Raw genomic sequence first — 17,618 nt, forward strand, 5'->3', positions numbered from 1 at the left:
CCAAGGACGAAGACGAGAGTGCAGGCGAAAAACGGCCAAAAACCGGAGCCAAAGGATAACAGGTCCTGACGGCTGCACCCACCGGATAGTACTTGGATGAATACCAATCAGAGAAACAATTGGCAAGCCGTCGTCCTCCGGCCAACGAACAGGATGTGATGGCAATTTAAGGCAGACAGCAGACAGTCGCTCAAAATGGAGTTTCTCCGGGGCTCCATCTGCTCTCCGCCATGGTGCGAGGGGGCGTGGCAAGCGCACCGCCTCCGGGCCAGCAACTGCAGCATGTCCTGGCCAATTGTCCTGGCTGCGGAGTGTGCGTGAGGCCGGAAGTGAGGAAGTGCGCCCCTTTTGCATCGCCATCATGAAGTCATTCACTCAATTTATCGTTTGATGAATGTCCTGGCAGATAGTCCTGCCACTCCGCTCCCCCCACTCACGCCATACTGTTTTGGGGCGTTGATGTCGGGACACACACACGTTTAATGGCCATTTGAGCAGTTGATAAACGTTTCGCTCGTTTGCGTTGATGAAATGTTGTCGTTGTCGTCGTCGGTGCTGTCCTTGTTTGGTCCTGCATTGTTTATTTATGCCCGGCATATGGTTCATATGGAGCTCATAGCGCACATCCAGATCCACATCCCCATCCTCATCCTCATCCTCTGCATGCATGGCCCGTTTAGTTTTTGTGCTTATTTCTAATTGTTTTTCTTGTTTGCTCGTCATGCGGCGCATTTTGATTTATAGCTCTGGCATTTTCGGCTCGTTTTCGACGTCCTGTTTGGCAGTTTTTAAGTCGAGCGAAGTCCTCGATGCAATAGGTCTGATGACAATGACACTATTATGATGTCACTGTCTGACAGGCGACATACTCGTTCACATTCTGGGCCGCTGAGTGGAGCACGGTTCGTCGTGGTTTATGGTCTAGTTTTCGCCCAAAAAAAGACTTTGTTTACTACTAGCTCTAGTCGCAGCTCGCCAAAAGCTAGAGCCAAAGTATTCGGCACTCAATTTATTTGCATATATAGGATAGGCAGTTGATGTGGTAACATTTTAATTCATTTAATTCAATGTGTCTCAATAGTTTATTTGCTAAATCTATTTCGATTCAAGCACATGCGGCTGACTTTTTCGCAATAACTTCGTTTTTGTTGCAGACTGCATTTTTTATTCAATGGATAAGAACTACCAAGTCGTAGCACATGCTCGTGTCTTCGCAGAAAGCTCCATTTAAGCAATAAATCAAATGGCCTAATTCTCGAAATATAAATGCCATTATAAACGTGAGTGTTAATAAACAACAGATCGCCGCCATTTAACAAAGCACTCTCCACAAAAAGTTTAGGGCTCAACCCGAGACCACACAAATAGATACGTGTATGTACATACATACGTATGTAGACAAATCCGGGGGAACGAAAGCCCAACTAAAAACGGCTATTGGCTTTAAAAGTGTAATAAAAATGCATTTACACCTCCAACAAAAAAGGGACGAGGAAGCAACAAAAGCTTAAAAAGCGAGCCAAAAATATGGAATAGATTGGGAAGGCGCGCCAGCACACAAAAACAAAGAGCAGCAATCCAACACTAATAATTCGCTTTTATTGAGTGTTTCTGGTGCAATAAAAGCATTTCGGTTGGATTTGCCTTTGCCGGTCGTAAAAAATTTTGGATTTTTATTGACCAGAGAGCCAGGCGAAATGCAAGATCATTTCGATACGCAGCGAACGGCTTGCTCCGCGGCGAATCTCCTTCCCCCGCCCACCCTTTAAAGAAACTAAACGAGCCAACAAATTACCACACGTCATAAAACTCAACTCACAAAATATACCGAGATGCGGTACGGCGGCGCGGTCTAAGAATAGTATTCGTAGCGCCCTTTAGGGGCCCCCTGCCCCTCGGGTGACATTATCAAAATGATTTAACAGCACAGTCGCGGTGACAGGCAGATTTCCAATGCCATTGGATGGCACATTTAATAGACGCAGAGAGCGGGAGACTATCGAAAGCTTTTCAAGATCGCAAGGGTTGTGGGCAAGCTTTAACATCAAATTTTGGAACGGTAATTTGTACATTTGATTATTAAGCTTTCGGAAGCTTGCACTTCAAAAACATATTTAAATGCTTTAAATATATTTAAGTATTGCAATAGAAAAATCTATTTCTTTTTTTAATTATTTATTATAAATGTTTATGGATTACTGACATGCACACTGAATATTTTCCATGCGAATTTCGAGTATTTTCGTTAGCAAGAAATTTTAAAAATTCACGATCGGGATCCATCCATCGCTTTAGCTCCCGGACGTTTCCTGGCCAAACATGGGCTGCGCATTCACGGAATCGTTTTCGTCACCTGTTGAGATCACAGTGATCACCGAAGATCGCTCCTTGGCATTCTGCATCATCTGCTCCACGGTTTGGCGCCGGTAGCGACGGATAGTTCCCTGTGTCACCTGACCCTTTTCATCCATGCGCATCTGCTGGGGATATCGGCGCAACCAGGTCCACGGCTTTTCACGATTAAACGGTTCGTGCAGGAGCACCGGGAGCGGATCGCCATAATACACTCGGTTCCTGGTCCGCTTAGGAACTGGCTCAACGTCGCTGGCCTTCTTCCTTTTCTTCGAGCCGCGGGCCGAGTGGCTCTTGAGCACGGCTTTCGAAGCAGAGGCCTTGACTCTTTCATAGTACGAATCGGAAATTACATTGGCCATGATGCTATGCCGTGGGGGCTGTTTTTTTGGATTAGTGACATTACTGTCCAAATTGAGCTCTTTGATGGCAGTTATAAGCTTCTCAGTGTCGCGCGTCAGATAAGTCTTCTCATTAACCTGAATGAGCAATTTGGAGAGCCGCCTGGTCCGCTCTAAAGCTAAAGAATCCGTAAAGGCCCATTTTTCGGGCGTGTGCATGGCATTTAAGCCCGCGGACTCAAGGCTGGATCCAAAAACATATCCAGGATCTCCGGCTGTGCGTTGCTCCAGGCCAGTGTTGAGATGGCTTCTGTTCTCTGAGGCCCTGGCTTCCGAGTTTCTTAATCGCCTCCTCCCGTTTTGACGAGCGATTGAGTCGCGATCGATACCAGCTCTACGCGCTATAGAATGCCTTTTAATTGCTCCTCGTTGGCCGCTAAAGCCTGCGTCAAGTGCACGGAGCTCAGTGGGTGGAGATTGCTGCAAAACAGTTTGCACGGCCTCCATTAGTAGCTGCAGTGAGTCCTGGCTAAGGCGGCTCCTTACATTCCCATGAGTATCGAAAATTCTCATAAAGTTCTCACAGGCTCCGCAGTTCACAAAGGGAACTTTACAAGAGGGGCCTAAGGTCTCGGTCTCGACGGGATGAAGGATCTCTGAAAAGTTCTGCAGGGTCAGTGTGTGCAAAAAGTCAGACACCAAGTCCGGCGGACGATTCAGAGTCGTGGCCAGGGCCAAAATAATGCGCTGGTTGGTGAGGAACCAACGCTCCTTGTGCGACTTCTGCGGACATCGACACCCCAGCTCCATCAGGACCGACAGGCGTTTCTCCTCCACCGAGTCATTTCTCAGCTGCTTGTATGGGTTCTTCGGGGAGTTTCCCGCCGGAAGCTTTCGCGAAGAGCGACAGGCACAGGGCGCAAATCGCTGAAGGCAAAAGCCGCTGCCGAGAAGATTGCCCGCGAAGATTCCATTCCTCAGGCTGAGCATTCTCGCAATAACTGTTTCAGTTCAAAATATTTTTTCCCCAATTAAAATAGAAATGTCATATGAAATTTGTAAAAGGCGTCTCAAGTGAGAAAATGCACATATTTTTCCAAAATGTCCAAGTCACTCAATTGGATTATTCCCAGCTCCTGCTTAACTTTCAGGGTGCTCCCGATGACGAGACGTGGTCGGCAGGAATTGATCCACCTGGCAGATACCCCAAATCTGATACGCACTCCGGCTAACGCGGGATAGTCTTCTCCAGCAAAACCAGTACGAAATCTCGAGGGTTGTGACAACGTGGATACATTTGAGAGACATTTACAAAACAAAACTGCCAATCATAATCGATTCGACTCTTCTGTCACGAACTGTAATAGGTTTACATTAATTATTTTTCAGTTGGGTTTTGCGTTAAAATTGTTTACTTTTAAAAGCTAAATGTTGTTACTGAACAGACGGCTTTATGTCTTAATATTTACCCTTTCTGCCTGTTCAGATTAATCCGCCCCATCAGATTAATTTATGTTGCGTAGTTACACAGTTCCGATCTTCATCGTGCTCATAACTGGGCTACTCAAACTGAACTTAGCTGTCAAAAAAAGGGAAAACTTACTCTCGCTAAGTATGTACATATGTATGTATATATGCGAGATTGCTTCTAATTAGCACGGCATCAAAATATGTTGTATTTTGTTACAACATACATACGTACTTATGTTGTGTATTGATACATTGTTATATTATTCTCGCCTGGCACCTCACTTACATCTATGTATGTGTAAGAGCTAGGTGTAGCGAGGTGAACGTAGGCAAAAGGGAGAAGGAGATTGAAAAAAAAAAGCTGGACGGTAAATGACAATACACCGTCAACCATTGCGCATCACTTTGGCCCCAACAACAATTAACCCGCCGCGAAGGCAAGAACAAAGAAAACTCAAAAAGCCAAACAACTAAAGGGGGAAAAAGAAACAAAACTTAATCTAGCCCAATTCTATTGGGTGCGAGAGCGAGACCACGTTGTGCGCCGATGCTTGGCAGAGGGGAAAGCAAAGCAAATCTGAAAAGAGACGGGGGTGAGCAAACGCTGTATAAGGGGAAAAACGGGGCAATAGGAACGGCTGAAATGAAACCGAAGCTGTCTCTGCAAAAGGGGAAATAAAGAGTAAACTAATGAGTAATTCGCTCTTTTGTTCTCTCTCTCTCTCTCTCTCTGTATCTCTCTTCTCTTCTGATTGGAAACAGCGCTGCACGAGAGAGCGTTCAATTGGGAGAAACAAAAACGCAAACAAACCAAACCCCACACGCACACACGCCAGCAAACAGCGCTGCAAGTGCTGAACTACCGGCACTTCTTCTTCTTCGACGGCGTCATCGGCAGAGGCGTCGACGCACGACTTCCGTAGCACCCCCCCTCACACACATACTAACAACGCACAATGCACAAAACCCCAGGGATTTCAAAACAGCGTTCAAAGAAAGTTCACACGAAATTCCGTTGGTCTGGAATCTGAAATCGTATTTACGTTTACAGATGATTATAATATCACAATTGGAGTCGGAGAGTATTAGCTGGTTAACGACAAGATTGGACACATTTGATGATCCGTATATAAGACTTCCGTGAGCACAAGAACGTTGCAAGATGTTCGACCTTACGAATGCACAAATTTCTGATAAAGATGTTTGTTAAGAGGAAAACTACTGTTCACGCCCACACTTTGGAAACTGCTTTGACGTTATTTTCTTTTTATTATTTGTCTTTCTTAGTACTATCGAAATTGAAAAAAGTTTTCAAATTTCATCCTTGTTTTTGAGAACATCCTACAACTCGACGATAGCATTCGAGCTGTAGAATTTCAGCTGTAAGCTTAGAAACCCATTGTAATTGTAACACCAATAAAGCTAGGAGAAAACCACCACGTCAAATTACCAAAAAGTTTTTTTGAAAATATGAAAAATATGTGTATGTACATGCTAATTCAGCAGAAAAGAAGAGAGAATGCTATAGTCGAGTTCCCCGACTATCAGATACCCGTTACTCAGCTAGTGTGAATGCGAAAAAATATTAATATGTAATATTGGCGAATGAGAAAAAATTAAAATATTGATCCAAAGTGTGGCAGTTTTTTGGCAAATTGATTGAAATTTGCAGGAATAATAAAAATGTGAAAAAATATCAACACGTCTTTCAAAAGTGTGGACGTGGCAGTTATGTGCGGTTTGTGGCAACATAGGCCAACACACTTGCGCGGTGTCTTTGTCTCTAGAATCCGGATGCTGAATCTCAACATTCTAGCTATTATAGTTCCTAAGATCTCGACGTTCATACGGACGTAGCTAGATCAACTCGGCTATTGATTCTGATCAAGAATATATATACTTTATATAGCCGGAAACGCTTCCTTTTGCGTGTTACATACATTTCAACGAATCTGGAATACCCTTTTACTCCACGAGTAACGGGTATAAGAAGTAAAAAAAGTCGAATCATTTACCATGTATGTATGCAGTATGTTTGTAAATCTTCTCGGTTTCTTCTAAAAAATCTTAAACTTTTTAATGTTGTTTTGCATTCTATTTACACAAGGGACTTTCTTAGGATTACTAGCCTAGTCAATCTGGGCATGTCCGTCTGCCCGCCGACTATGTGGCCGGAAGAACGATTCCATTTCGGGAACTATAAAAGTTGAAAAATTGAGAAGAGCTTCTTCATTTTAAAATTTTTCCGTTTGATCTTACTATTTTTCTTCCAATTTGTAGCCAAGACAACGTTGACATTTCTTCCTAGTGCTGCCACTAAAATTAATGGGAAAAATCACAAGCTTATATATTATAAATGATCGAGCTTGGGAACAGGAATATTGGAATATATTACATAAATGTTATATAATATTAAAGCTGAAGTCATCAAACATTTAGAGCTGTGAATCAATTCTGATAGGCGAGGAATAGACCAGAGCTTACGCTACAAATAAGAGTGTTAAGTTCCCTTCAGACTATAAATGCACTTGCAAAATATTATATAAAATGTATAATCCTTATTGTAACATACAAAAAAATTGAACAATTTTTAGATAAATTAGGCCCTACTTTTCAGTAAAAATCTATAAAATCAAAGATTATTTTGCTGTGTCCAGTAAATTTAAATAATTAATTAGTTACGAAAATTAATAGTTTATATGCATTATTAATATATTTAGTGCAGATAAATTTAAAAATGAAGTATTCTGTTTGTTTTGACTTTGATTACACAACACCGTACAGATACCTGATAAAGAAAGTGCAAGCGGCACGCCTACATTCCAGAAGATTTAAATCATTAGGCTAGCAGGTAGATCACAGTTCGTTAGGGAATTGAATCATTGAATTTTATGGGGTCAAGATAAAGATAAGCCTTTGATCTGGAACGTTTTCGAGATTGCGCTTCACGGTTCGCGGATGATTAACATGTTGAATATTCCGTCGCAGGCATCGAGGATTATGAAAGCAGTACTGCATACTGCATCGTACGCAGATTCATCAGATCGCACCTGAGCTCGATAGACTCCGCCGGTTCAAAGGGATGCCGCCGCCACTACAGGCAAACAAACAAACAAATTAGGAACTCGTTCGATTGCTAGAATTATGATGGGAACCAATCAGCAGTGGCTGATTTGAACGTTCCTCCGTTTGAAGTTCCTTTGACCTGGCCTCGGAAGCAGCCGCCTTTAATCTCCGATCGCGTTAATGGCCACAATGGGCCTAGCTGAAAGACACTTCCGTGTCGGCCTCTCTGTTGCTCGTTGTGGGTGGCAACCACTGCTGCCGAAACCGCAATCACGCAATCACAATCTCAACCACTCCACGCACCCACGGCGATTGGCGCCTCCAAGTATAACTTATATGTATTTGTTTCAGCTAATTTTTAATATTTTATAGACTCTGGGCCTGGAAAACGCTTTGAACTCGCCTTGATTCGGATCCCGGACCCCTCCCTGCGCTCCGGAGCTGGGATATTTATGTGTTTGGTGGAGTACCTAGCCCATAAATTGCACGAAATTATGCGTAAATAAAGCAAAGCCGGCTGTTCGGGGTCCGCCGGCCGTTTGATGTTGTTCGGTTGTTGTGACTCGGATGGCGGGGTCATGAGGTAAACTAAATCTAAATCATATATTTCCCCAGAAATAGGAAAATACATTTTATAAATAAAGCTCTGAACGGATTTGCAAAGCTGAATTGGGTTTGTGTAAAATCATCTTCGTTTCGAGGGGATTTGTTGAAAATTATGTAACAGGTAGCACAATAAAAATATATTCCCAATCGGGATCAAAAGCCAAGTCGATTCAGTCATGCCGGTCTGGAGACCCGAAACTGCCACGCCTGAAAATTGTTTTGTCATTTTTCATTTTTTTATTAGTCTTCTAATCCCACCACCATAGCAACGGGTACCTCATAGTCGAGAAACTCGACTATTGCGTTATCCCTAGTTGTTTGTAATTTTTATTGATTATTCAATTTAATTTTGATATTACCGCTTGCACTCCCACTATATAAGATGGGGAATCTGATAGGCGAGAGATTATTTTAAACCTATTATCCCTTAAACTGGCAAAAGTCTGGATTTCTTTCTGTCCTTTTTTGTAGTTTATCAATTTACCAATGCATGGCCTGTCCTCATCTCTCGTAAAAATTAAACATGATTAATTGTTAGAATAAACAATCAATTGTCAGATCACAGAATAAATTTAAAAATAGCAACAAAAAAAGGGAACACTCCTCGTTTTCGGGACAACCAGAATACCATTGCTTACCAACATATCTTGAAGAACCCGTAATGGATGGTCTGTCGCGGAAGGCGTTCCATCAAGTCATTGGAAGCAATTCAGACCATATCATTTCGCAGGATAATAAAAAGAAGTTTGGCGAAGAGCCCAGGAGCTCTTTTTGGGTATCCGTAAGCGACTACGATTTGGACAGGGCTTACATTGTCTACTGCTTCTTTCTCGATATCGGTGGCATTGCTGCCAAAAGCTTGACGAAATCCAATCGCATGTACCTGAAGTACTTCAGCGTGGAGGATGCCCGAATCGCGCTGAGCTACGATGGCCAAAAAATTGGATATGGCGGGGATATTCGCGTAAAAGTCAGAGCTGAGAACCCCGTTTCCGAGAATGCCGTCAGTGAGTTTCTGGAGCAATGCTCAGAGGGCAATGGCAATCCCCCTGACAATGAAACCACAGGAATGGCTATTGTCGATGCCGCGGATGAAAAACACGAGATCATTTCTGATCAACTGCTGACGGGAAGCCGTGGGGAAAATAAGTCCAAAGGCACTAGCAAAAAAGTCAGCTTATCCCAATGGTTTAAAGAAAAACTATCTTATGTGTTCTACTTTTATTAAATTCCAACATTGCAGTCTTTTCAAGGAATTTTGCTTTTTGCTTTTTTAAAGCACCAACGTGTGAAACAAATTTCTTTTAATAGCTTAATGCTAAGCGTGCGAAGGCTAAGAAGCCTTCAAAGTGGTTTTAAGTCGAAAATTCATTAGTATGAACTATGCGAATGCTTATAATAGGTGATTTTTTTGTACTTCCATGTAATTCAAATGGAGTGGACTGCTGTGTTTGCTGGAGGTTAGGCAAGAAATCAATGAGCTCCAGTTTTTGCTTCACTTCCGCTGCTGTGTTACGTACACATAGGTATCTGAGCGTATGGTGTGATTGCTAATCATGACAATAATATTTTCTTTTTTTGGGTGACCTTTTGCTAGTTATTTGAATACACTTTTTTCCAGTAAATGTTACACACTTGGCCAATAACAATGTTCAATGCCGATAAATTAAGTTCGCATTGTTCACAAATACATTTCTGGAATGGACCGCAAACTCGGACCCTGGGAGCCATTATAGAATTTTTAATTACAATAAATCAATTGAAATAAAATGTAATTTTTCAATTTTATCAAATTGTCATTATGCGTAATTAATTCCTATGCACAAATGCATTTTAGTATAACAACGCGCAGCACGTAGAAAGTAGCGCCATCGCCCTCTGCCGCCGGGAGGTGGAACTACGGCTATACCGGATAGTCGCCCCGATTCGCCACCATTTTCGTGTGTGCATTTGTTTTGTCAAAAATAATGCTGCTTAATTATTATATTTGTAATTTATTTGCCCCGCAGTTATCGGATCCAAATGCTAAAAAGTATGCGCGGTGCTTTAATGCCACATTAATCCCGCACAACAAACAGACCAACAAAGCCTGATGCACAGCAACAACAACAGCGACGCCGCCGCAACAAACGCACTCAAAATGGGAATGACAGTAATAAACAACAAAAGCAATTCAAATGCAGCGCATAGAATGCATAATTAATTTTTATTTTGATGACAACGTCAACGCACCATCACCATCCAGCCCAGCCAATGCAGCCAGCCACCCATTTTTCCAAAACAATCCGTGGTGTGCTTTTTGGCATGTCCAGTGCAATTATCCTGTATTGGACTTATGTACGTACATATGAATATGTGTATGCACGTTCAAATAAGGCAACGTCCTTATGTATTATATATGTATGTATGCCACTGAAATAAGCGATAATAGCGATCCAACGTGAAGTGCTTATTTGTATTCATATAATAGTTAGGTATTTGTATATAAATAGTGTTTTCAATGCTTTAATTATTAACGGGGTTACTTAAAACGGGATATGATCTAAGATAACAAATATTTAATAATAAATACATAAATACAGAAAATAGGTTGCATTTTCTTTCTTGTCAAACAAATTAAGCGTAAATTAATTGAAAGACTTTTCTTCGGTAATATCATTAATAGTGATTCATTTTTATTTTATATTATTTACGTATTTATGATAAATTCTATGAGGGGTGGTATAAAACAAATTTTCTTTTAGTCAAAAATGCTACTTTGTCTTCCACGTAGAGGCAATGCATAGTAAATGTTTATTCAGCAGCAAGCGAAACACCATAAGTTGTCTGAACTATTTGTTGCTTAGAAGTTTTCTATAAATTGAGATTTCAAGAGGCCCTCAGACGGCCACAATCTCGGAAACAGTCGCTTTCTCGCTTTTATGTCGAGAGAGACTTACATATATGACCAACAATTTGTTAAATTCCGTCACGTCGACGCTTCCAACTGCATTTGCCCACACTGTTAACGGCTCGGAAAGCCAGCAAACTGCGTTTGCCCACACTTGACCGCAGAAAGAGGCAGGGACCAGCACAAGTCAGGTTAAACACAAATTAACCTCATTTGACAAAACAAAGCGAGCAGCGCTAAAATGGATAATTTGTTAAATAAATTGCACGATTTTTATTCAAACTATTCAAATATTCGGTTGCCGGTATTTGTAAACTGCCTATTTGCATACGATGATAAATAAAAATGAGAAATTAAACTCTTTTGTTATGCTTTTCCATAATCTCTGTTGTTTTGTTTTGGCCGTCGGTAGATACAAATCCGTTTTATTTGTTTTTTGAAAACGTTGTTTAGTTTTTATGCCTTCTGCTGGTCTTTTTTACATCCCGGCGCATTAAGCGGCTGTCGCCAATTACGGCAACGACCCGAACACCTTTTCCCTCCCTTATTCACCCCACTACCAATGCAATGATATGTAAAAACAAATCCGCTAAAATTATTGCGTTCATTACATTTTAAACACAGGTGATTAGATTTTATAATTTGCATTGCTAAGCCGAGCCAAAAAAGTTCGGCAGTACAGTTTTGCACATTATTTATTTAAAACAATAGTAAAAATTATTTTGAAAATGTATTTGGTTTTTCTTTATTTATTAGTGGCTTTATTTTATTTGTCCCTTTTCATTTCAAGCGCTATCGAAATGCGGGATCAACAATTGCCAGCGAATTTGAGTTTTTTATTCTTTGTTGCATATATTCATAGTATATTCCGTAGTTTCTAATCGTATTTAGCCGGCTTAATTAGTTTCTCCTATAGAGCTCATGTGGGTCCAGATCTGTTCGACATTATTAATTCAGTGCGACTACAGGCACCTATGTGAAATACTAAACTAATTAAAATATTTTGACCAATTTTCTGTCCGGAAAGTTACGGCTCCTCTATTCTGCGCTTACAGCAGGCCTAAAACCTAACGTCTTTTCAAAATATTCATCATTCAAAAGTCCTTATTCGGATCGTATATAACCCAAGAAATGGCCCGGTTGATGTTGCGAATGAAAGTATCCATGATACTGACCGGTGTATTTTTTACGCTTTACTTTGGACTCCAGCCAGTAACAGAGTGGTTTGAAAGAAAGGATCAAGTGGCTGCACCCGAAGAAGTTGTCTTTGTGAACACCTCCGTTTGTCATGTAAGTGGCCAATGGAAGCCGACGGGGTTTTACTCTTCGATTGAGCCGGTCAACAAGTTGCGGTGTCGGATGCCCCAACTACTTATTGCGATAACTCAAGATGGTAGCAATTTTCTGGAGCCCAAAAGGATTTCAGAGGACTTGAGTTGTAAGTATTGGCTAAAATCTGGACACACCCACATCCACTCAGGACAGTACACAGCGTATGGACACTTCGATCTGAAAAGGGGTGCGACCAGAAAAATTAAGATCGGCGCTGGAGAGCAAATAGTTCGCATTAGGTGCTTGGACAAGTTTAAGGCAAGCAAATATTATGACGTGCTTTATTTTTTCTCTCCGCCTGATCCCAAATTGATGTCGACAGAGAGTCCTGAAAAATTGTCTGTGATGGTCTTGGGCATTGACTCAGTTTCTCACATGCATTTTGTGCGATATTTTCCCCTCGTGAAGGCCTTCTTAGAAAACCACCCGCACACGAAATTCTTCGGCTACAGTCGTGTGGGCCTGGATGCAAATGCCAATTTAGTCCCTTTTCTAGGTGGCGGAAGTAGTCGAGTAGCTGGCTCAGACTTTCTATCCGACGACAAGGCGTGGCTGTGGGACAGCTTCAAGATTGAAGGCTACAGCACTGCCTACGGTGAGGATAACGCTGAAGGGATCCTCTTCAGTAGGAACGGGGACAAAGAGCTTCCCAAAATTCCAGTTGATTTTGATTTGACTCCTGTAATTGTCGAGATGAATAATCACACGCGCTATAGCATCGATCTGAAGGAGATGATCCACTGCACGGCAGGCCGTAAATTCCAAGATGTTCTCAGAGACTTTGTACTCCAACTGGTACCCTATATGCAAGGAATCCCATTTTTCTCGGTTTTCTGGCAGTCGCAGGGTGTCCAGGAGTACTATGAATATGCCTGGCAATTGGACCATTCCTATATGATGCTTTTGAAGAAGTTGCTGGACGCGGATATTCTGAACAACACTCTGCTGCTTCTGATGTCTGACCACGGCCTGCGAGCTGGTGAATACCGCATGAGCCTTCAGGGCATGAAGGAAGAATCACAGCCTTTAATGGTGGCAATATACCCGGAATGGCTAAAGCGGAAATACCCTTTGGCAGTGGGGAATCTCGAAAGCAACGCGCATAGCCTGATCACTCCGTACGATCTTCGCGAAACCCTGGCGGATGTTATAGCTCTTGGTCAACTGAAGGACGCCAACATAGAGGTCAGCATGAAAAGACTCCAGACCCATCCCCCAAATAGGTTGCCCAGGGGCATAAGCCTCTTTCTTCCGATTCCCGACCACAGGACCTGCGACTTGGCTCACATACCTTCCCTATTCTGCTTTTGCCGCGAGCTCACCGAACTTCCCACAGACGACGGCTTGGTCCTTCGAAGCAGTCGCTTTATGGTGGAATCCATCAACCAGCTTATCAAGCCATTCGGGCAGTGCCGGCAGCTGAAGCTCGAAATGGTTCTACTGGCCTACTTTTTGGACTTCGGCGAAGAGTCCTTCGTCTACGAGTTGAGGCTGCGGGTGCGGACGAGTCCGGGGAATGGGGTTTACGAGGCCACCGTTCGTCTGTCGGACGTTCTACTTTTGACCAGTCCCATCAGTCGGGTCAGTCATTACCTGGGGCAGTCCCCTTGCATCGGCGATCCAGACCTACAAATATTTTGCTTCTGTATTTGAGGGGTGTATTTGATGGATTGATCTAAAATATAGACCACTAAAAGGATACTCAAAGTAGCAAGATGCCAAGCACTAGCAGAGTCTCTGAATTGACCGTGCGAATACTTATGGGGGAAGGGGCTAAAAAATTATACAAATTATCAAAAAACAAGAGAGAATGCTATAGTCGACTAACCGTCATTATCAGATACTCGTTACAGGTGGTGGCAATGCGAACGCGAATTTGGATCATATTTCTGGGATATCGACAGATACTGGTAAATATAATGAGAAAAAACTAAAAAGACTTTTGCCACGCCCACTTTAACGCCTACAAGTCGCCCAAAGATGCCACGACCACACTTTTGAAAAATGTGTTGATCATATTTTTATTAGTTTTGTAAATTTATACGATCTGACAAAAAACCTTTTTGCCCACAACACGCCTTTGAACATTTTTTACATTTTTTTCTTATTCGCCAATATCTATCGATATCCCAGAAAAACCGAAATAGGTATTACATTTTTTTCTTTCATAAACTTGACGTGAGAATTTTTTACCTGTAAATGAAGTTTTGTCATGATTTTTTTTTTATGTAGCCAAATGATTACATTCATGCCCTTTCTCAAATCTATTTGCATTTTACTAGAGAGTAGGTTCCGAGTATACACATTTTGGTTCATTGAAATTTTACAATAGTGTATAAAGGAATACGACGATTGGGAGAAGAGAGTATGGAAATAAATTTCATTAATCAAATAGTAAGCTCAAAGACAATGGTCCATAGCCCGTGGGCCCACAGCGGATAATTTGCGTCAAAATGTCGGTTTGTTTGAAGAGCCAGTGGTGCCACAGAAGCTGTTTCAATGAGCGACGTGCAGTGGAATTAAAATGAAAATATTTTTAAATGCCACATCGAAACAAAAATCCGTAATAATTTGCAATTTATTTGCTGGGAGTTGTAGTGGGGTTCAGAACGGTAGTTATAAATTTTAAAAAATAATTAAAACCATTTGGATGACAAGTCGCATTCAATTACTGCAAAATGTCCTAAAATGAATTCTTTTTCCATTGATTGTTGGCGATTGTTGTCAGGCCTCAGGTTGCACATGAGGTGAACAGCGCGACGAGTAAATTGAAATGTCCCGTCCACTGGACGTGATCATACTTCCACAGCATGGAGAAGAGTGCGTGACTCTTCCATTTGCTTTGTACTCACATGTATTTTATTGTTAAATAAAAAAATCCAACGCATTGCGGAGGAAGCCAAATCTTAACTGATTAGTACTAGAACCATTGAGGTTGACAGATTAAATTCTATCATATGCGAGGTCACATGAAAGTGAATTCAGGGTATTTCCACTAATGCCATAGAAAACATAGCAACATAACATGTAAGCTTATATATGAAAATGAAAAATTTGTTATAAGCCCTCGTTCGAACCGGAGTGTAGTCCCAGCATGTCGACGAACCCTGCCTACATCGGATTCCCTAGATAACCGAATACTATTCTGTGAAAAGAATATTTTTGTCATGAATGTGAAAATCGAGTGAGATTAGAATTACAATTTACATCGACAGACGTAATCAAAAAAATTTGTTTTTAAAACACCTGTGGTCTGTGTGTTCTAAACACCGTACTCCGTATCGAATATTTCTAGCTGGCACGACAACATTTAGTCCGTTTCGGAGCATAAATCTCAAATTGGTCTAGCAGGTAATCACTCAAAACGCTCTGATTTGGTTCGAATTGGTGACGGTCATAAATAAACTAGTGAGGTGTGGACGTTCAAAAAGGCACGGCTCATAAATTAATTCCATCAATGTCAAAATGAAATTGATATTTTCACATCCAGAGAACTGAAGGTGATCTTATCGCTAATTAATGTGTGCGTCCATGCTCGAAGAGTGGGTGCTCAAAGTGGGGATTGTAATCGATACCTAGCAGGCGATGACACATATTAGAGGTTATAAATTTAAAAGAACTATATTTCTTTGTGGAGGCATTACGAAATCAGGGCGATTATACGCTAAGCATACGTATGTACATTGGTACAAATTGATTGGATATTTCCTGCGAGATTCTCTGCAATAGGCACATGCCCCAAATACTCCACTAAACCACCTCAGCGCATATATGTCTTGATAACTCATTCTGGAATAGTGATCAATTCATAGCCGACAATGTCAATCAATCGCTCTTCTGTCAAAGGACAAATGATTTTTACAATCACTCCACCTAAGCCCTGCGGTCCAAAAGTCAAGCCACTTGCAAGCAGAGTGGAGAAAAATATTCATAAAACACGGAAAGCGGAAACAGACACTTTAAATGCTTGCGATATTGTCAATCAAAATTCAATCGAAGTCATGAATCATGCCAAACGGAGGAGACGGTAATGGTTATGCTGATGGCTCCAGAGCATCTCTGAGTCACTCGATTGACTGATAGGCGGAAGGGTGAATGCAGTGGCACCGAGTAAAAAATACAGCGAAGGGAAAGGATGAAATGAAATCAGTCAATGCAAGGATGCGTGCTGAAGGATGGCCGGGATATCAGGGCTGGTCGAGCTGGATATACGACAATTGGAGAAGACGAAGCATTTAACATTGGCATCCCGGCTATGAAATGGAACCCAACGGAATGTCATTCCTCCCCCCCAAGTCGACGTCATCAGTCAATGTCAGCTTGATAGTTTTGACATTTTTATGAGCAAATGATAAGTCTCGCTCTGATGGCTGCCTGTCTGCGATGGCCAGTGTTTGGCACTTGCCAGTCACAAAATATTTGCGAGCACCCATTCGCACAGCCCGGAATTTCGTACGAGCCACTTGAGTTCTTTCGTGGGTCCCTGTATTTATGACCGGGGCTTCATATTATCGCACACGATGTGTATATTTTTAAATTTAGCACTGACAGAGTTCACAAGCGTGTGGTCCTCCTTTCGTCGTCAAATCGGGAACGGCAATCAATCAAAGCGATTTTATAGCCATCACCCCAACACTCGCAGTCTTTTGGGGTTTTCTGAATCAGGTTTAATGATTTACTCTGGCAAGAAATCCATAAACCCGATACTAAGAGTAGCAAGTGATGCCTTACGGGGACAAGGGTCTGGAAAGGGTTTGGTTTAGGAATTTCGTTCTGGTTTCTCTTATGTAGAAACCATGAACTAGTACAGTTGCTGTTAAGTGAAATTGCAGCAATTCAATCTTAACTACATTTTTTTTTATACCGATTTACCAGATATACCAGATTTCAAGAAAACTATGTAAATGAAAGAGGGAAGCGGTTCCGACCCTACAGATTATATACGATCAATCGCATAACGCGTACATCCCAAAAATATTTGAATGTGAAACTTCACAATTTGTAACTAAGCTTTATTTTAATGTCTTCGCTAACGTAATTTTCTTAAAATTATTTAAATCCTCCTTCAGATTATTAAACCTACAAATAGCCTGCTTTTAGAAATTTGGTTATAGAATATAAATAGAATAGAAAATTTCTTTTGCATCCTCCACAGTTTTATACTGTACTCCTCCAAAATAACATCACTCCGCTTTCTTTACGTTAATGTTTGTTTTTAAACTTTTTTTTTAAAGAAGATCCCACAAATGCTTAAGTTGAGATCAGGACTCTGGATTTTAAATTTATGCAGCAGCTATCGATTTGGATTTAATGCAGTGTGCCTTGGGTTATTCTCTTCCTGAAGCCAATATTCATTTTCCAGCCCCAATTTTTCAGCACTTGTTTTTATACTAGGTTCGTTAAAAATTATGAAACAGGCAGAAGGAAGCGTTTCCGACTATATAAAGTATATATATTCTTCTTCATATAGCCATGTTCGTCTGCCGGTCTGTCCATATGAACGTCGAAATCTCAGGAACTATGAAAGCTAGAAGGTTGAGATTCAGCATACAGATTCTAGA

The 17,618-nt window shown here is 41.4% G+C and overlaps 3 protein-coding genes across 3 annotated transcripts; 2 read left to right on the forward strand and 1 right to left on the reverse strand.

The window, feature by feature from the left end:
- Positions 1 to 2,158: 2,158 nt before the first annotated feature.
- Positions 2,159 to 4,032, reverse strand: LOC6733102. The gene has a single exon (XM_002080143.4). The coding sequence runs from the start codon at positions 3,681 to 3,683 to the stop codon at positions 2,292 to 2,294; it is 1,392 nt and encodes a 463-aa protein (XP_002080179.1). The 5' UTR covers positions 3,684 to 4,032; the 3' UTR covers positions 2,159 to 2,291.
- Positions 4,033 to 8,327: 4,295 nt separating this feature from the next.
- Positions 8,328 to 9,160, forward strand: LOC6733103. Its single transcript, XM_002080144.4, has one exon. It carries the CDS (start codon positions 8,497 to 8,499, stop codon positions 9,061 to 9,063), a length of 567 nt encoding a protein of 188 aa, XP_002080180.1. The 5' UTR covers positions 8,328 to 8,496; the 3' UTR covers positions 9,064 to 9,160.
- Positions 9,161 to 11,777: 2,617 nt separating this feature from the next.
- Positions 11,778 to 13,758, forward strand: LOC6733104. Its single transcript, XM_044923780.1, has one exon. It carries the CDS (start codon positions 11,857 to 11,859, stop codon positions 13,708 to 13,710), a length of 1,854 nt encoding a protein of 617 aa, XP_044779715.1. The 5' UTR covers positions 11,778 to 11,856; the 3' UTR covers positions 13,711 to 13,758.
- The last annotated feature ends 3,860 nt before the right edge of the window (positions 13,759 to 17,618 follow it).

The sequence above is a fragment of the Drosophila simulans genome, chromosome 2L (assembly GCF_016746395.2).
Source record: "Drosophila simulans strain w501 chromosome 2L, Prin_Dsim_3.1, whole genome shotgun sequence".
NCBI classification, from domain to species: Eukaryota; Metazoa; Arthropoda; class Insecta; order Diptera; family Drosophilidae; genus Drosophila; species Drosophila simulans.